Source organism: Equus quagga, chromosome 2, assembly GCF_021613505.1.
Source record: "Equus quagga isolate Etosha38 chromosome 2, UCLA_HA_Equagga_1.0, whole genome shotgun sequence".
NCBI lineage: Eukaryota > Metazoa > Chordata > Mammalia > Perissodactyla > Equidae > Equus > Equus quagga.
Genome location: NC_060268.1, coordinates 5,660,402 through 5,681,445, shown reverse-complemented (window position 1 = coordinate 5,681,445; position 21,044 = coordinate 5,660,402). Strand labels below are relative to the sequence as shown.

The 21,044-nt window shown below is 39.4% G+C and overlaps 1 protein-coding gene across 2 annotated transcripts in view; it reads right to left on the bottom strand.

Moving 5' to 3' along the window:
- MIS18BP1 (MIS18 binding protein 1) overlaps positions 1 to 21,044 on the bottom strand; it is a 59,350-nt gene that overhangs the window by 10,646 nt on the left and 27,660 nt on the right. For both annotated transcript variants that reach the window (XM_046654093.1, XM_046654092.1), the window contains exons 9-12: positions 18,508 to 18,659; positions 17,960 to 18,056; positions 15,076 to 15,943; positions 872 to 1,044 (exon numbers count right to left, since the gene is read on the bottom strand). In XM_046654093.1, coding sequence (XP_046510049.1) covers positions 872 to 1,044; positions 15,076 to 15,943; positions 17,960 to 18,056; positions 18,508 to 18,659 — 1,290 coding nt within the window. The remainder of the gene's footprint in view (positions 1 to 871; positions 1,045 to 15,075; positions 15,944 to 17,959; positions 18,057 to 18,507; positions 18,660 to 21,044) is intronic.

The following is a 21,044-nucleotide window of genomic DNA, read 5'->3' as shown; positions in this document are numbered from 1 at the left end:
ATAACAAAGGATCCTTTCTACCCTGGCATCTGTGCAATGTGATTAATCTGCAGATCCTCATGAAGAAACTCCTATGGTTAGGCAGGGTGAGGTTGAAAAGGCCTTCACCCTGTGAGAGAGTTACCTCCTACTCTCCTCTTGCTGGACGCCTTATTTTTGATTCTGATAAAATAAGAACCTTATTGAATTAAGACAGGGGTCCTGGATATTCTCTAAAGCTTAGCAGAGGACTTCTCTGGCAGGAGTGTGTACTCCTGGGGAATACAGAGACTAAATTTATTCTAAGTTTTCATATGAATTATTAGGAGGCCCCACCCAAGTGGCCTCAAATTAAGTTAGACCCTTAGAACAAAAACCCAGACATTGAAATCTCTGGATCCAACTGCAGATTTCCTAGAACAAATTCAAAGCACACGGCTGCTAAGGCTCCTATTAATGGAAGTCACTATCTAGGTAAGAATTAAACAGATGCTCTCTGGAGTTCTTTCTATGTAGCTTAAAATTATTTTTTAAAGATTGGCACCAGAGCTAACAACTGTTGCCAATCTTTTTTTTTTTTTTGCTTTTTCTCCCCAAATCCCCCCAGTACATAGTTGTATATGTCAGTTGTGCGTCCTTCTAGCTGTGCATGTGGGACGCCGTCTCAGTGTGACCCAATGAGCAGGGTCATGTCTGCACCCAGGATCCGAACCCAGAGAGACCCTGGGCCGCCGAAGCGGAGCGCGAACTTAACCACTCAGCCACGGGGCCGGCTCCTAGCTTTAACATTTTTAAGAAAACACCTATACTAAGACACATGGGTAAATATAAAATACATTTAGTGAGTGATTAGAAATCGATACTGAGAACAAGGAAAAACTACAAAGGTTACCATTTTGGCCTTTGGGATTGACTGGCTTTTCCTTAGTGACATGCTTCTGGGATCCTTTTCCTCGGGGATCTTCCATGTATTTCTTCTGGCATTCTTCAGCAGATCGAGAACCTACAGCCATAGCTACATCTGACCAGAAACCAGGTTTGTGCTTTGGAAGAGATGCAAAAGCACTACGGAAGACAAAAAGCAGTTAAAGAACAAGAAATTCAAACCAATAACAGTAACCTCCTGCATGCATATGACTAGATCAATGAGATTTACTGAACTGAGGGAATTTTACGAAAATCATTCTAGATAAGTATTGGAAAGAAGATACTATTCTTTCCACTCAATACTTACTCTAGTGCTCAAAATATGAAGATGTAATTTTACATATCTCATAGATGTCTTCTATCTTGTATTCTATTAAACGTGAAAAATCCCAGTCTTTCAACATTTTTTTCCCGAGTCCAACTAATCAATGATTTTTTGGGGGACCCTAGCACGACTAACTTTGAACACTGTTGCTCAAATCTCACTAGTGCTAAGTATATTGGAAGAGGAGCTCCTCTACACTACACTACCCTACACTAGTCTCATCCTGTACCGTTCCTCCCTCACTCTGTACTCCAGGCACTTGGCCTTCTTTCAGTATGTCTATATACGCTCTCTTCCTTTCTACTTTTACAGATGCTGTTCTATTTAAAATGCACTTACCATGAATCTTTGGCTTAAATGGTTCTTATTTACCCTTCATACCTCAGTTCAAGTATGTGCTTAAGCTAAATCAAATTTCCCTGACATCTATTCTCATAAACTTCTCACAGTGGTTATTTGCTAAGTATCTGTCTACCCTACTAAGCTGGAAGCATGAGGAGGGGTACAAAGCAGTGGGCACAACTCTGCATCACTTGAAGAGCTTACAGCAAAAAGGCAAGCAAGCAAATAAGCGAACAAATAAAACAAGCAAACAGATTCACGGACTCTACCCTGAAGATTTCAATTCAGTAGTCCGGGGTGGCAACATTGCATTTTTCAAAAGCTCCTCGGTGATAATTTTGTGTGCAGCCAGGATGGGAACTGCTTTATGTTGTTCACAAGAAAGAGGCATCACATCTAACTGAGAGGGTAGCAGGAACAGGTGACGACAAGGAAAGGTCACAGAGAGGAGGTGACGTGAGAAAATTTGAAGGATGGATAAAAATAGGTCAGAAGGAGGCAACAATATTGGTAAAGAAATGAAGATGAGGAAACGCGACATACGGCTAGGGAATGGAAAATAGTTCATATTTAAAGTACAGTAAATTTCTAAGGAATGGCTGTAGGTCAGAGCTTTGAAAGCTACAGAAGCACAGCTGAAACCCAAGCCTGCTGTATCTGAATATTTTAATAGTAGGTATGTCAGTCTAGGCATTTTTTAAACTTTTTTTAAGTTAACATACAGTAAAATTGTCTTTCTGGATATGGTTCTATGACTCTTAACAGACGGATGGGTTTGTAGACCCACTGTCACAATTAGGATACAGAACAGCTCTATCGCACTGAAGAAACTGCCTAGTTACCCACTGCTGCCACCCACCACTATAACCGCTGGTAATCCGTGACCTGTTTCCTTTCCTTTTAGTTTTGTCTTTTCCAAGATGTCATATAAGTGGAATCATACAGAATGTAACCTTTGAGCTGGCTTTTTCCACTTAGCATAATGCTTCTGAAATTCATTCAAGTTCTTACTAGTTGTCATGCATCGCATAATGATGGTTCGGTCAACAAACCAAATATATATATATATATATGTACGGGCCATGACAGTGGCCCCCTAAGATTAGTGCCATAGAGCCTAGGTGTGTAGGGGCTATACCACCTAGGTTTGTGTAAGTGCACTCTATGATGTTCTCACAATGAGAATGTCGCCTAACGACGCATTTCTCAGAATGTGTCCCCATCATTAAGTGACACATGACTATCAATAGTTCTTCCTTTCGATTACTCACTAGTTCATTCATTGTAAGAATGTACCACAATTCATTGATGCCGAAAGTACCACGGAAGTCAGGAAGAGAGCTGGGCTCTGTGAAAGCACCCTGTAAAGCTGTTTATGAACCTGCTCACACTGCAGGTTGTGATAGATTTTTATTTCTGTTCAATGCAGGCTATTTTCCTTTGAGACTTCCTCTCTGACCCATGGATTATTTACAAGTACGTAATTTAATTTTCAACAGCCTGGAAATTTTCCTTTTATCTTTTTAAAAATTAACTTGTAGTTTAATTCAATTACGGTCAGAAAACACCCTCTGTATGGCTTTAGTTATTTTAAATCTGTTAAGATTTGTTTTATGATCTAGTACATGTTCTATCTTAGTGAATGATCCACCTACCCTTGGGAATCATATTTTCCTCTATTGTTGGGAAGACTGTCCTATAAACACCAATTAGGTACAGCTGGCGGATGGCTGGTCGGTTCTTCCATATCCTTGCTATTTCTGTCTACTGCTGCTATCAATTACCAAGAGAAGAGCACTGAAGTCTCCAGCTTTAACGGTGGCTTTGACGATCTTTTCAGTTCAGTCCTTTCCTTTAGTCCTGTCAGATTCTGATTCATGTATTTTGAGGTTTTGTTGTTAGGTGCATACACATTTAGGATCGTTATGCTTCCCTGGTAAACTGACATTTCTATCATTTTAGCATGTCCTTTTTAATCCCTGATAATTTACTTCATACTGAAATCTTTGACAGATATTAGTACAGCCACTCCAGCTTTCATTTGAGTTGGCATGGTATTTTTCTATACTTTTACTTTTAATTCTCCTATGTTGTATTTGAAGTGAGTTTCTTTTACAGAGCATACAGTGGAACCACGTTTTTAAATTCACTTTGTCAACCTGTCTAAATGGGGAGCTTAGATCATTAACATTCAACGTCATGATATTTGGATTTAGGTCAACCATTGTATTCTTTTATTTATTTATATTTTATTTTATTTTTTTGAGGAAGATTAGCCCTGAGCTAACATCTGCTGCCAAGCCTCCTGTCCTTTCTGAGGAAGACTGGCCCTGAGCTAACATCCGTGCCCATCTTCCTCTACTTTCTATGTGGGACGCCCACCACAGCATGGCTTGCCAAGTGGTGCCATGTCTGCACCTGGGATCCGAACCAGCAAACCCCAGGATGCCAAAGCGGAATGTGCGCACTTAACCGCTGTGCCACCCGGCCGGCCCCTCAACCATTTTATTCTTTGTTTTCTGCTTTGTTCCCTCTGTTTTCTATTTCTCCTTTTCTGCCTTCTTTTAGGTTAAATTTTTTTTTTTAGTATTTTAAATTTATCTATTAAATATTTGAAGATATCTCTGTGTAGTCTTTTAGTGGTTCTCTAAGGATTAATACATACACACTTAACAGTCTCCTTAGAGTCAATATTTTACTGCTTCAAGTAGAATGCAAAAACTCCCATCATATAAGCCTGTTCACCCTTCCTCTTTGTGGTGTACTTGTTTTATGTATTACGATATTATACATATCGAAAACTCCATCACACAGGGTAATATTTACTTTCAACCATTAAACATTTTGAAGAACTCAAGAGAACATTCTATTATATTTACCCAGTTACCATTTCTCTTGCTATTCCTTTATTCCTGATACTGATTGCCTCTTTCCTCTGTCATCTCCATTCTGTTATTGAGCCTATCCAATGAGTTTTTCTTTTGATCATTTTTCAGTTCTAAAATTTCCACTTGAGGAGGAGGATCCAAGATGGTGCCGTGAGTAGTCCTCTTTGTCTCTCCCCCTTCGAGTCTACAATTATTTAGACACTTATCGCTTAACAAAGGATATCCAGACAGCATCTCAGGACGTCTGAGAGACCCACGCGAATGTACATCGGAAGGCAGACAGACTTTCCTCCAGGAGGATGTGGAAATAGGTGAAAATTGTCCGACCCCGACTGAACAGCCTAGTACCTGCAAGCAGCTTTCTTCCAACGGACGCCCCCAGAAGATCAACACACATCTAGGGCAGGAGCGAGCACACAACAGAGGAGCGATGGTGGAAACAGGTGACCAGAACCCTACCTAAACCCCCTGCAATTACTCCTAAACGCAAAGGGAAACTCTAGAGTTACACACCTGAGCCCGTGGGGAGAGTCTCTCCCCGCCATTGGCAGGGAGATCCTGCCTAGTGTTCACGGTACCCGGAGGGTCCCAGAGAGAATCACTGAGGGTACGGAGGTCCCCCAGCTGCCACTGCCTGCACAGTGGGGCTAGGGATTGCCAGAGATCTCGGAGCAGACTGGGGCTGGGTGAAGCTCCAGAGGCCGGTTCTGCACCCCGGAGAGGAAGCTCCAGAGTTCCGCCCGGGCAGCAGACAAAACTCTCTGTCTGCCATTAGCGGAGGGGCCACGCCCAGCATTCACAACTCCGGGAAAGTCCCGGAGAGAACCCCAGAGGGCGAGGTGACCCCCAGCTGCTGTTGCCCGCCCCGTGGGGTAAGGGATTGCTGGAGATCTCGGAGAGGACTGGGGCTAGGGGGAGCTCCAGAGGCCGGTCCGGAGGGGAAGCTCCAGAGTTCTGCCCAGGCAGCAGACAAAACTCTCTGTCTGCTATTAGCGGAGGGGCCACTCCCAGCATCCACAACACCGGGAGGGTCCCGGAGAGAATATCAGGCAGGGCAGCAGCTGAACAGCTACCACTGAAATCAGGATCTCCGGCTATCCCCCAAGACAGGGCAAAGGGCTCCCCGAGTTCCTGGGGAACAGGACTGGGGCTGGGTGGAGTTCCAGCGACCTGGCTCCGTAGCCTAGGGGGAAACCCTACAGGCTCACAGCAACCTCAGGGAAAGCCTCTGTACAGCACTAGTAGAAAGCACCCATCCGGCAGCCACAAGGCTGGAAGAGCGCAGGACAAAAGTAGCATAGCTAGGTGAACTAACCACAGACTGTAGAAGATGCCAATAGCTCTCCTGCAACCCATAGTGGACAAGTGAGATTTGGTGGGTGCCGACAGTGACGGAGCGACAAATATAAGTGATCCTACCCCTGGCCGCTGGAAAAGCCCATAACACCGTTGCAGACCCCAAGGAGGGAGCACGTCTAGGTGGGCTGCAACAGTAGGCACCAGCAGCCTGAAGCCCCCCTGTGACGGCCCCCACAGCAGAGGAGGGAATCCAAAGGACCACTGTGACTACAAGGAGGGGCCCAGGCCCAGTTAGCAACTGCAGATAGGGTTCCTGGTTGGTGCAGTATAAACAGCTGCTCCCCCACCGCAGCAGCAGAAACAAGTCAAAGGAGCAACGAAACTCTATCTCTATGCGGAGGCACAAATCAACAACATCAAGCAATATGAAAAAATACATTAAATCTCCAGAACAGAAAGAAAATAACAAATACACAGAAAACAATCCCAAAGAAAATGAGATATATAACCTACATGATGATGACTTCAAAACAGCCATCATTAAAATACTCAATGAGTTAAGAGAGAATTCTGACCGACAACTCAACGAGTTCAGGAGCTATGTCACAAAAGAGTTTGATACAGTAAAGAAGAACCAAACAGAAATATTGGAAATGAAGAACACAATAGAGGAGATTAAGAAAAATCTAGATGCACTGAACAGTAGGGCCGATAATATGGAGGAAAGAATTAGCAATTTGGAAGATGGCAATATAGAAATGCTGCAGGCAGAGGAGGAGAGAGAAGTAAGACTAAAAAGAAATGAAGAAACTCTCCGAGAATTATCAGACACAATTAGGAGATGCAGCGTAAGGATTATAGATATACCAGAGGGAGAAGAGAAGGAGAAAGGGGCAGAAAGCCTATTAAGAGAAATAATGGCTGAGAACTTCCCAAATCTGGTGAGAGAGATGGATCTTCAGGTGACAGAAGCCAATAGATCTCCAAACTTTATCAATGCAAGAAGACCAACTCCACGGCATATAGTAGTGAAGCTAGCAAAAGTCAACGACAAGGAGAAAATACTAAGGACAGCCAGGCAAAAGAAACTAACCTACAAAGGAACCCCCATCAGGCTATCAGCAGATTTCTCAGCAGAAACTTTACAGGCTAGAAGAGAGTGGAATGATATATTCAAAAATCTGAAGGACAAAAATCTACAGCCGAGAATTCTCTATCCAGCGAAAATATCCTTCAAATACGATGGAGAAATAAAAACTTTCCCAGATAAACAAAAATTAAGGGAGTTCATTGCCACAAAACCTCCTCTTCAGGAAATCCTCAGGAAAACCCTCATTCCTGAAAAATCCAAAAAAGGAAAGGGGCTACAAAACCAAGAGCAGAGGAGATAAGTAGAAGGACAACAACAGAGAGTAGCAGCTCTACATCAGAACAGATTAAACCATGGGACGAGAAACAAAGGAAATTGAAGAAAACTGGAAAACAAGACATAAAATGGTAGTGGTAGGCCCCCACATCTCAATAATCACTCTAAATGTAAATGGATTGAACTCCCCAATCAAAAGACAGAGTGGCAGGATGGATCAAAGAACAAGACCCAACAATATGCTGCCTCCAGGAAACACACCTCAGCCCCAAAGACAAACACAGACTCAGAGTGAAGGGATGGAGAACAATACTCCAAGCTAATAATGAACAAAAGAAAGCAGTTGTCACTATACTAATATCAGACAAGGTAGATTTCAAAGCAAAACAGATAAAGAAAGACAAAGAGGGACAGTATATAATGATAAAAGGGACTCTCCACCAAGAGGACATAACACTTATAAATATATACGCACCCAACACAGGAGCACCAAAATTTGTAAAGCAACTCTTAACAGAACTAAAAGAAGACATCAACAACAATACAATAATAGTAGGGGACCTCAACACACCATTAACACCAATGGACAGAACATCCAGACAGAAAATCAACAAGGAAATAATAGAATTAAATGAAAAATTAGACCAGTTGGACTTAATAGACATATATAGAACACTTCATCCAAAAACAGCAGGTTACACATTCTTCTCAAGTGCACATGGAACATTCTCAAGGATTGACCATATTTTGGGAAACAAAGCAAACATCAATAAATACAAGAGAGCTGAAATAATATCAAGCATCTTTTCTGATCATAATGCTATGAAACTAGAAATCAACTACAAGAAAAAAGCAGAGAAAGGTGCAAAAATGTGGAGACTAAACAACACGCTTCTGAACAAACAATGGATCACTGAAGAAATTAAAGAAGAAATCAAACATTATCTGGAGACAAATGAAAATGAGAACATGACATACCAAATCATTTGGGATGCAGCCAAAGCAGTCCTAAGAGGGAAATTCATCGCAATACAGGCTCACCTCACTAAACAAGAAAAAGCTCACATAAGCAACCTCAAACGACACCTAACAGAACTAGAAAAAGAAGAACAAACAAAGCCCAGAGTCAGTAGAAGGAGGGAAATAATAAAAATAAGAGCAGAAATAAACGATATTGAAACAAAAAAGACAATAGAAAGGATCAATGAAACAAAGAGTTGGTTCTTTGAAAAAATTAACAAAATCGACAAACCTTTAGCCAGACTCACCAAGAAAAGAAGAGAGAAATCGCAAATAAATAAAATTAGGAATGAGAGAGGAGAAATCACAACAGATACCAATGAATTACAAGAGATCAAAAAAGAATACTATGAAAAACTATATGCCAACAAATTGAACAACCTGGAAGAAATGGACAAATTCCTAGACTCCTACAATCTCCCCAAACTGAATCAGGAAGAAATGGAGAATCTGAATAGGCCAATCACAAGTAAGGAAATAGAAACGGTAATCAAAAACCTCCCCAAAAATAAGAGTCCAGGACCATACAGCTTCTCTGGAGAATTCTACCAAACATTCAAAGAAGACTTAATACCTATTCTTCTCAAACTGTTCCAGAAAATTGAGAAAGATGGAGTACTCCCTAACACATTCTATGAAGCCAACATCACTCTGATCCCCAAACCTGACAAGGACAACACAAAGAAGGAGAACTACAGGCCGATATCACTGATGAACATAGATGCAAAAATCCTCAACAAAATTTTGGCAAACCGAATACAGCAATACATCAAAAAGAGTATACACCATGATTAAGTGGGATTTATACCAGGGACACAAGGATGCTTCAACATCCGCAAGTCAATCAACGTGATACACTACATCAACAAAATGAAAAACAAAAACCACATGATCATCTCAATAGATGCAGAGAAAGCATTAGACAAGATCCAACACCCATTTATGATAAAAACCCTCAATAAAATGGGTATGAGGAAAGTACCTCAACATAATAAAGGCCATATATGACAGACCCACAGCCAACATCACACTCAATGGACAAAAACTGAAAGCCATCCCTCTGAGGACAGGAACAAGACAAGGGTGCCCACTTTCACCAATCCTATTCAACACAGTACTGGAGGTGTTGGCCAGAGCAATTCGGCAGGAAAAAGAAATAAAAGGAATCCAAATAGGTAACGAAGAAGTAAAACCTTCACTGTTTGCAGACGACATGATCTTATATATAGAAAACCCCAAAGAATCCAGAGAAAAGCTATTAGAAATAATCAACAACTACAGCAAAGTAGCAGGGTATAAAATTAACGTACATAAATCAGTAGCATTTCTATACACTAACAATGAACTAACAGAAAAAGAACTCAAGAACTCAATCCCATTCACAATCGCAACGAAAAGAATAAAATACCTTGGGATAAACTTAACCAAGGAAGTGAAGGATCTATACAATGAAAACTACAAGACTTTCTTGAAAGAAATTGAGGATGACATAAAGAGATGGAAAGACATTCCATGCACATGGATTGGAAGAATAAACATAGTTAAAATGTCCATACTACCTAAAGCAATCTACAGATTCAATGCTATCCCAATCAGAATCCCAAGAACATTCTTCACAGAAATTGAACAAAGAATCCTAAAATTCATATGGGGCAACAAAAGACCGCGAATTGCTAAAGCAATCCTGAGCAAGAAAAACAAAGCCGGCAGAATCACAATCCCCGATTTCAAAACATACTACAAAGCTACAGTGATCAAAACAGCATGGTACTGGTACAAAAACAGGTCCACAGATCAATGGAACAGAATTGAAAGCCCAGAAATAAAACCACACATCTATGGACAGCTAATCTTCGACAAAGGAGCTGAGGGCCTACAAAGGAGAAAAGAAAGTCTCTTCAACAAATGGTGCTGGGAAAACTGGACAGCCACATGCAAAAGATTGAAAATTGACCATTCTTTTTCACCATTCACCAAAATAAACTCAAAATGGATCAAAGACCTAAAGATTAGGCCTGAAACAATAAGTCTTCTGGAAGAGAATATAGGCAGTACACTCTTTGACATCAGTTTCAAAAGAATCTTTTCGGACACTATAACTCCTCAGTTGAGGGAAACAATAGAAAGAATAAACAAATGGGACTTCATCAGACTAAAGAGCTTCTTCAAGGCAAGGGAAAACAGGATTGAAACAAAAAACTGCTCACTAATTGGGAAAAAATATTTACAAGCCACTTATCCGACAAAGGGTTAATCTCCATAATATACAAAGAACTCACACTGCTTAACAACAAAAAAACAAACAACCCGATCAAAAAATGGGCAGAGGACATGAACAGACATTTCTCAAAAGAAGATATGAATATGGCCAATAGACACATGAAAAGATGTTCATCATCGCTAATCATCAGGGAAATGCAAATCAAAACTACACTAAGATATCACCTTACACCCGTTAGATTGGCAAAAACATCCAAAACCAAGTTGGAGAGGTTGTGGAGAAAAAGGAACCCTCATACACTGTTGGTGGGAATGCAAACTGGTACAGCCACTATGGAAAACAGTATGGAGATTTCTCAAAAAGTTAAAAATAGAAATACCCTATGACCCAGCCATCCCATTACTGGGTATCTATCCTAAGACCCTGGAATCAGAAATCTCAAGAGTCCGTGGCACCCCTATGTTCATCGCAGCATTATTTACAATAGCCAAGACGTGGAACCAACCTACATGCCCGGAAACTGATGATTGGATAAAGAAGATGTGGTATATATACACAATGGAATACTACTCAGCCATAAAAAAAGACAAAATTGGCCCATTCACAGCAACGTGGATGGACCTCGAGGGTATTATGTTAAGCGAAATAAGCCAGTCAGAGAAAGACGAACTCTATATGACTCCACTCATAGGTGGAAGTTAGTATATTGATAAGGAGATCTCATCGGTGGTTACCAGGGAAAAGGGGGGGTGGGGGGAGGGCACAAAGGGGGAAGTGGTGTACCCACAACATGACTAACAAAAATGTACAACTGAAATCTCACAAGGTTGTAATCTATCATAACATTAATAAAAAAAAAAAAAAAGGAAAAAAAAAATTTCCACTTGATCCTTCTTTCTATCGTCTATTTCTTGCTGAGATTTTCTAAATTTGTTCATTTCAAGAATGTTTGACCTTAAAGTTCCTGGAACATTTTTATATACCTGTTTCAGAATCTTGTCAGATAATTACAACATCTGTGTCATCTCAGCAGTGGCATCTGTTGGTTGTCTTTTTCCTTGAGAGTTGAAATTTCCCTAGTTCTTTCTATGTTGAGTAATTCTGGATTATTTCCTAGGCATTATGAAACATTATAAGACTCTGGGTCTTATTTATTTCATATGGAGAAGGTTAGTATTTTTGTTTTAGCAGGCAAACAATCTGATTGTAACCTGAGCTATAAATCCCAATCAGTCTTCTGTGGTTGCAGTTTCAATGTCAGTTCCATTTTTAAAACACTGCAGTGCTATTAGGATATCCCACGTGTGGGATACGGGGTGGCTGGCCTCGAAACTGGGTGCTGGTCTACCTCTTAGTTCAGTTCTCAAAGTTTTAGGTATGCTGTTTGGGATCAGATCCATACACTTGCAACTCGGGTGAGCCTAAAAGCCCCAAAACAATTTTACAGGGCTGCTTTCCCTAGCTCCTCCCTCTCTGCAATTTTTGGTTCCCGAGGGTTCCAGTTTTTGGTTGTCTGGCTGACAGCTGGGGCTTTAGTTACCCAGCTCTGCTGCATACTTCATACAAGTGCATCTTTCTCCAGTACCAAGCAAAGGACAGAAAGAGAAAAATACAACACAGTTTGCCCCACCCTCTTGAGGCCTCTCCTCCTCTGACTGGAGAGGAAGGTTCCCCACTTTCAGAGCTGTCGGTACCTGGGGGGCCCAGCTGCTGCTGTGATTGCCACCTTTGCGGACTGCACGGGGCCTGGGATATAAGAGAAGGCAGAAAAGAAAAAGAGAACTCGGGCATTTCCTCTACCATTTCTAAGTGTTACTAGTCCTTTTTCCTTGCTCCTCAAGCCAGAACTGGAGGGCTTCTCTTTGAATTCTCCTTGTCATGCCTCCACGTCCACTTGCAGGTTTTAGGTGGCCGTGAGCCTAGCTTGGGGAATACCAGGAGAAAAACTGGAAGTTCACTGCCAGTTTGGTGGTACTTAAAATTCGAGTCTTCTCCAATTGTTCTGCTACTATATACCTTCCTGAGTCAACAAAAGGTGCTTCGTGCATTCTGTCTAGGTTCTACAGCTGCACAGTAGAAGAAACAGAGTGGCGTGTGCTTACTCCACCTTACTGGGAACTGGAATCTCTCCAGTTGAAGCATTTAAAAACCTCCTTAGATGGTACGAACACACAGTATAGGAAGAGAACCTTTACCATAAGGAAATGATGGCGGATATAGCTGGAAAGGATAATTGAGGTCAAAATATCACATGCTCTCAATGCAAGACAGAATCTTTACATAATTTAAAGATGAGTAAGAATGCAATGATGGTCTTTTTTTTGAGGAAGATTAGCCCTGAGCTAACATCTGTGCCTGCCCATCTTCCTCTACTTTATATGTGGGACACCTGCCACAGCATGGCTGCAACTGGTGTGTAGGTCCACACCCGGGTTTGGAACTGGCAAACCCGGGGCTGTCAAAGTGGAATGTGCAAACTTAACTGCTACGCCACCGGGCTGGCCCCCAATGACGGTTCTGATCTGTCAGAACCACAACTATACATTAAGACTAATCTGGAGATGTATAAAACAGATTACACAGATGAAAAGAACAAAGTACAAATACAAGGCTACTTCCATAGTTCACGTAAGAGGCATTAAAGACCTGAAAAAGAGTAGTGTCAAGAAGAAGGCTGCTGACAGAATGACTCTGTAGAAGAATCTATAGCTCCTTGGGAACTAATTAGATTAAACAGCCAAAAAACCCCAAAACACTAGCCCCCCTTTATCTGTGGTTTTGCTTTCCATGGTGTCAGTTACTTGCGGTCAACCATGGTCCAAAAATCACACTATGTCACAACACCTACATCATTCACCTCACTTCATCTCATCATGTAGGCATTGTAACACTTCACATCATCACAAGGGTGAGTACAGTACAATAAGGCATTTTGAGAGAGAGACTACATTCACATAACTTTTATTACAGTACATTATTATAATTGTTCTAGTTTACTATTTATTATTATTATATAATTGTTCTATTTACTATTAATCTCTTATTGGGGCCTAATTTATAAGTTAAACTTTATCACGTATTTTATTTTTTTGCATGTATAGGAAAAAATATAGTAGATATAGAGTTTGGTACTATCCGCAGTTTCTGGCGTCCACTGGGGGTCTTGGAATATACCTCCACGGATCCTACCATAATGATCTACTGTAATGATAAAGGGAACTACTGAAATGAGAAGAGTTTCAACCTAGTTGACTGAAAGAATTACATTTTCAGAAACAGGCAAGTCAGGCAAAGAAGACAGGCAGGGAAAAATAAGTTTGGTTTTTGACATATATTAACTTAGAGTTATAAGTGAGATTTATGTAGAGATGTCCAGCAGGAAAAGGAAAATACAAACCTAAATACAAGAATTCAGGATCAGAGATACAGATCTGGGAGTCCCTGTTCAAAGAGGAAAGTTAGAACATTGGGAGGAAGAGATCACTGAGGAGTACACTATAGCAAGAAAGCAGCCCAAACCAAGAACTCTGGAGAACAGGAAGGAAGACTACCTTCCCTGCTTGGAAATAAGACAGAAAAGGAACATGCAGGAAACTGAAAAAGGAAGAGTACAGTGGCATGGAGATGCCTTAGGAAGACTGTCTCAAGAAGGTAGATCTGAAAATGAATTCCAAATGTTGTAAGGCTGGGGGATCACAAGGGAGTGGAACACTGGGCGTGGTATGTTTCCATGCCATCCTTCTCTCCCTTATCCATCACATCTTCCTTTCTCTCTACTAGATCATTTCCACCAGCATTCCACCATGCTTTGGCATGAGTCATCTTATAAACAAATAAGCAAGCAACCAAACACACACTTTCCCATATTGTCACTCTCTTCTGTTACCTATGCATCTTTCTGTTCCGCATGATTGCCAAATTTCTGGTGTTGTCCACCTGGAATGCCTTTACTCTCCCATTCTCTCCTCACCGCTCAACTATGACCTGGTTTCCAATACTGCCACACTACGGAAACTGCCTGTCAAGTCTATGAAGTCAAATCCAATTGTTATCATACCTGATGTATCAGCAGCACTGACTCTGAAACCCTGGACAAATCACCTAATTTTTGAGACCATTTTCTTCTCTATAAATAAGGGGGAAAATACTAGATTAAATAATCCACAAGTTTGAATTCAGCTTTAAGGTTTTATAATAGTAAATTTAATTATAAAATATTTCCTAAAATGTGAAGCTAAGTGAAAGAGCAGCATTTATCTGGGTTGAAATATTTTTTTCCCAGGTTTATTGAGGCACAATTGACAAGATTATATATATTTAAAGTGTACATGTGATCATTTGATACACATATACATTATGAAATGATTACCACAGTCAATGTAATTAACATATCCAGCCCCTCACATAGTTACCTTTTTTCAGGGAGAATGGCTGTCTTGAAATATTAAATGGGAATGAAAAGAAAAGAAGGTCACTTTTACTTTCCTCATATGCAGGCTGTTGAAATGGCCACAAAGTACCTAGTTAGAAGTTATCTGTATTTGCCCTCCATTCTCTGCATAAATTGTAATTTTTCTCCTTGTGTTTTGGATCCCCTCTTCCGTATTAATGATTAGAAGTCATTACATCAGCCCCTTATTGGAGTTTTTATATCTTCAACTGTTTTGTGGCCACTCCAGATATTACAGAGTCAAATCTAACTACTTACCAATGAAGCTTCTGTAATTCCTTCTCATTCCATTCTCCATCTTGAGTTAAACCAGGTAAACGTTCTAAGGAATGCCTGTTGGTCTTATCAGATCCCATCGCCTCAATAATTGGAAACTCCTTCCTAATATGGGATTTCTGAAGATTTTCTTTAGCAGAACATCTAGCTTTCTTTTGCTTGATATGAAATTCATTTTCACTTTCTTCAATTTCAGATTCAGAAATCACTGGCATTTTCCTTGTGGCGTTTCTCGTGCTTTTTCTCAGGTGAACTACTGTTTCTCTGGTATTTCTTGCTCTGGTTTTCTTAACAGCTCCAGCTTTCCTTCTAATTTCCTTTTCTGTTTCACTCTCTTCACTAGACAAATCGGATGAAGACCAACGGTTGCAAAATGACATAGTTACTTGATTTTCTATTTCATTCAATTTTGATAACTTTGTATTTTTCTTAACATCAGAGGCGACCATCTGCTCCTTTTTAGGACGAGTTATTTTTATTTTCTGGTTGCCTGTGAGTAAATCACATTCACTGCGATCATCCTTGTTTTCACCTTCATGGCCCACACTACACTCGAATGCATTTGCTAGTGTCTTTGTGGGCTTACTGATAGGACTTGTAGTTTCATTTAAGTCTGATTCACTTTCTTTTTGATGCTTTGGCACTGCAAAATCGGTTAGTGCCTTAATAGTTCCACAGGAGAGATTATACTGCACGCATTTTCGTTCTATCATTTTTTTAGAGTTAAGTGGTGTGACTAAAACATAAGCTTCCTTGTGATTAACAGCCATATATTTTCTTTCTTTGTCTGAGGAAAACTGTTTCCTTGATGTTAGAATATCAATGGATACATTCAATTCTTCAGTTCTCTCTTTAATTTCATAAGACAAAAACCAAAGATCAAAATCTCAAGTTAGCTATAAACAAAGTCTAGAAAAAATATTTTCACAAATAAAATATACTGTTTTGTTCCCCCACAAACTCCATTGTACACACTACTGTCAGATAAATCTTCCTAAAGCACCAGTCCATTCAGATCACTGCCCTCCAACTGTAAACATACACTATTTCTTATACCCGCCTATCCATGACTTCTCAGTCTACTTAGTGTCCATATGAGCTCCCCTGCCGGGCCTTCACTAGAGTTCTCTCACTGCACTCAAATCTGAACCCCCTTCTATGCCTACTGGACCACTGTTTCTCAAGTTTTCTTGAGTCTCAACTTTCATTAATGTCTTTCATCCTACTTGGAAAGTTTCCTTCACTCGTCTACAAACCAAATCATCACCTGCTTCTGTTTTATTCCCTAACGCGCCTAGTCCACAAACAGTCCTCATTCCTTCAACTGAATGAAAGCTCTCCATTAAATTTTCAGGATACTTTTAAATAATGTCATGTTTGACAATGTGCCCTGCATTATAATACTCACTTATCTTTCGACTAGACTGAAAAACCCTTAATGGTAAGAACTTTGTCCTCATTTTTGGACTTTTTTTGCTTGAGTTAGTACAGAGTCTTTCACATATACCATAGATGCTAAATAAATATTTGTTAAATCAATTCTTCAGAGGCAAAATGTTTAGGAGACATAAGAAAACCACTACGGTTGCTAAACCCTTACTAGGTAAGCAATATATGGAATAGAAGCTGTCCTAGTTAAAGAGGGAGTTAGGAGAACATGGAACTCCATCTGCATGGCCCCATTCTCATCCCCAATGGTAGCCATAGAGACATACTTTTGCTGAATCCCCAAAACTCTATGAAGCATGGTGGGATAACAACTAATATAGAACTCGAGAATATTATACTATCACTAGTTACAGAAAGCAAATTAAGATGAGAGAAATTCTCTAATTTGAAACTTAAGACTACAGAAGCCAAACTAATTTCCAACTTCAAATCATCCAATTGCAATTATAAATATATATAAACCATAAATCATCACACCAATCATCACAGTGAAATACTGCAACAATGCACACATATTATGTGCCATTTTACAAGATGGAAGACTGATGGGTAGCACTGATGCTGGGGAGAAGAGCAGCCCCCAAATCATGATGCATGGAGAAGTGGTACTAACCAAAATAATCAAGAAAGTTTCTGGAAGATTCCTCAATGGAATCACAGATCTTGATATTATGAGGAGAGTGCTTTCTTCTAATTCCTCATAAAAATCTGATTCAAATGTTCAATTGGGAATTGAAAATTTTGAACTTTCTAATTTTGAACAAAACATTTTTATTCATTTTATTAAATAATTTGAATAAAGATTCATCCTATTATTGTTACTTTAACCTAAGCTGTATGAAGTTAGTAGTCTAAGTAGTACTGCTTTCCGTCCTACTTCTTTAAACACTTATAAATGTTCTTCACTTTCATTACTTTTTATTTATAAGAAGAAATAAAATAGAAAAATATGCTATTAAGATGATGGGTTTAACCAAGTGTGAAATTTTAAACTTGCTAATATGTAGAGAAAAGGTTTTTTAAATTCTGATATGCAGGATTTCAACGAAATCACCCTGAAAATCTACACTTTCACAAAACTAAAGCACGGTATTAATTTGATAAAAGGATTCACAGTCTTTAAACATTCCTATAAGCATATTAAAATGATGTATACTTTCGTGATTTACACAAAGTTATTTAGTACCTAGATTAAAGGAGGCAAACCCATAAGTAAATCTGGTAAAGTAATGGATTATTTCATTACGCAAATCATCTTATGTAAAAAAAAAACACAACAAAGCCAAGTATTTATAACCAATTGAAATAGATGGTTTACCATTTTAGATTTGGAAATTTATGACATCACTTTTATTATACTAAAAATATTTCAAATAGTAGCTTTCTACTTACTACAAATCCAATAAGGATATATTACCTTGATTCTGACTTCTAGTTATTCTTTCATTTGTTTTTCTTTCACAATTTTTGAGTTTCTTTGTAGACTCTTTATGTTCCTTTTCTCCAATTAATTCCTTCAAAACAAAGAGAGAACTTTTATTTTAACAATTATTAAACATGGCCTCAAGCATTTTCAGTGAGTTTCAAGAATACACATTTCTAGGCACTTATGGCTCTACACACTTCATTAGAGGAGGCGCTCAGAGACTCACCAGTCAAGCTTGAACTCTGGAAGCACCATGTGGGTATCCACTATCTTACATATGTCCTTTACTGATTTAATACTTGTGACGTTTCAGGTGCTTTTATGTATATACTTCCTTTAATTTAAACTTTACCCTAAGAGCTAAGACTTGCTATTGTTGGCTGCACTTTTCCAGTGAGACACTGGGAAAATAAATATCAAGTGCCAAAACTAATGAAAAGCTGATACTCAAACAGAACTCACGATTTCTGATCTGGTCCTGAACCTTTCAGAGCATCGCGCCAGCCCTCTACATGTCAGCAGTGCACAGGAAAGCTTACCTCGGTCAGGAAGCCACGTCCTCCTCCATTCTGAATAGTAGTACTTATTTGGTCATCTGGGAGCCTTAGTGGTGGTTGATTTTGGTGATTAGTATGGCAAACATTTAATTCTGTAGCTCCTGGCAACCTACCGTGCTTACTATTCTTCAGTTCTGTGAATACAAAGATGAGAATTCATTAAATGACCATTTAAAGATAAGCTGCCTTTCCACATTAAAGAATTCATTTTTAAAAGATCTGCCTAATACAATGTCACAAATACTCATTATAAGTTGATTATGATATAAATCACTCTGCATAGGGCCATGTTTTGTTCAAATCACTTTTATTCTCTTCAAAAAAAACCAAAGAAAACTAGACAGCCATATTATTCATTACCATCTGTTTTGGATCTCCTTTGTCATATCTAAAGGCAAAATACTAAGGTTAACCCATTTTGTAAACACAAATTCCTGTCCATCTTAACTGCATATCAACTAAACAGGAAGCTAATAACTCTATTTCCCTTATATTTCTTCGATTTCTACAGAATTCTTATCTTTCAATTAGTTTATGTACTCCAATGTATAACTAAATCTACACCAACTAAAATTTTGAGCAAAACCAAATTAAATAGTATACAATATAGGCTCAACAAAAGATTACTGAGCTGAAATCCTACATAAGTTAAAAAGGACTCATAAAACTGTAAAAACATTTTGTCATTCTTCTAGAATAGAGGCTGTACTTGAAGGTACACAATGAATGGTCCTTGCTCTTGAGATTACCACAGTATAGTGAAAGAGGCTGATTTATAATAGATCATTTATAATATACTCTGGTGCGTGATAACAGAGATAAAGTGCTTTTATAGCAATACTGTGATACACTGATTATAGCACTAAATATGCAAAACCACATTTTAGGTAAATCATTAAAACACACACAATCACTTTATCTGAAATTATCATTGGTTGACACCTTTGCATAACCTTAGTTGTTTAATATTAGACACGGTTTTGTTCTATTTTAGTGGTTTTCTCATGGAAAGTGTAATGATAACAATAACAAAAACAACAGCACCAACCACCACCACTCAAAATAACACGTGACATGAAGACACTCAGTGTCTAAACAGTTTCGTAAAACAAAGATCTAATGAATCACTAGAAAATGATACATCCAAAACAGACTATCTGACTCTAAACTGAGCTTCCCAAGGGGAGGCATCTTGTCTTACTCACTCTAAGTTCCTAACAGCTAACACAGATCAAAGCTCATGGAAGGTGCTTTAAAAATGTCTGTTGAGGGGCCGGCCCAGTGGTGCAGCAGTTAAGTTTGCATGCTCTGCTTCGGTGGCCCGGGTTCACTGGTTCAGATCCCGGGTGTGGACATGGCACTGCTTGGCACGCCATGCTGTGGTAGGTGTCCCACATATAAAGTAGAGGAAGATGGGCACGGATGTTAGCTCAGGGCCAGGCTTCCTCAGCAAAAAGAGGAGGATTGGCAGCAGATGTTAGCTCAGGGTTAATCTTCCTCAGAAATAAATAAATAAATTAATAAATAAATAAAAAGGAAAAGAAAAATTTATTGAATGATTTTCCTGTGGAAATAGCCAGCATGTAAAATAGCTGAACTTTACTGAACTTTAGTCTTTTACATTTGTATTCTCAGTTTACCAATAATATTCACAATTTAGCTCAAATTCCTGAAAAACGCTGCTTTAAATGAAAAGGAATGATAGGGTAGAGAGATGATAAGATCTAAGGCTAAAGGAGATTACTAAATGATTGAAGTGAGACACTCTTTTAGAGATTTTTAAATTTAGGAGTAAAGAAAGAATACAGCAGGTGGCGTAGCCCCAGGACTCCAGAATACTGAAGACCGTTTAGCAATGACAATAAGCAATGTGCCAAACTCATAGGAATAGAGTGATTTTGATGAAATGAGGGAGGGTTGAGAAGGAACTGAAGCAACAGCAGGGAGTGCATTTTTGCTAGCTCTGGGCAGGCAGTCATTCACATGTTTAATTTATTCCTGTCTCTCTACTAGAAAGGACAGCAAAGTGTCAAAGGGAGGGGCAGGGGAGTGAGGTGTGGCGGGTGAGAGAGTGACATACATGCACATTTATATCCAGTATGGCGCCACGTTTTTGGCAGAAGCAGCCGTGAACTCTTGAAGTTCTGTAAGGCTCTTCGTTATAAGGTCAAGGTAGAACTGGCAGAAATTTATACAACAGATTCTAGTAACTTTGGCTCGTCTATATTATCTAGATAGGGCTGTAAGTTAATGTTCCTACCTTTTTTTTGGCATGGGATGAGGTGGGTGGGACATGAGGCAGATTATAGCTTTGGCAGAGTTGAAGAGAACAGTTCCGCCAGCTACCTTCATGGCAAATGGTCATTCAAAAACACATGCCATTTTCTCCATGAAAGCAAACTGGCCTTGTCTATTAACAAGAATGAAATTAGTACAAAAATACAGGCATCTTTAATATAGGTTTGAGGTAGGCTGGCAGCCTAAACACCTTGGGTCCAGGACACAATCCTCTTTCACTG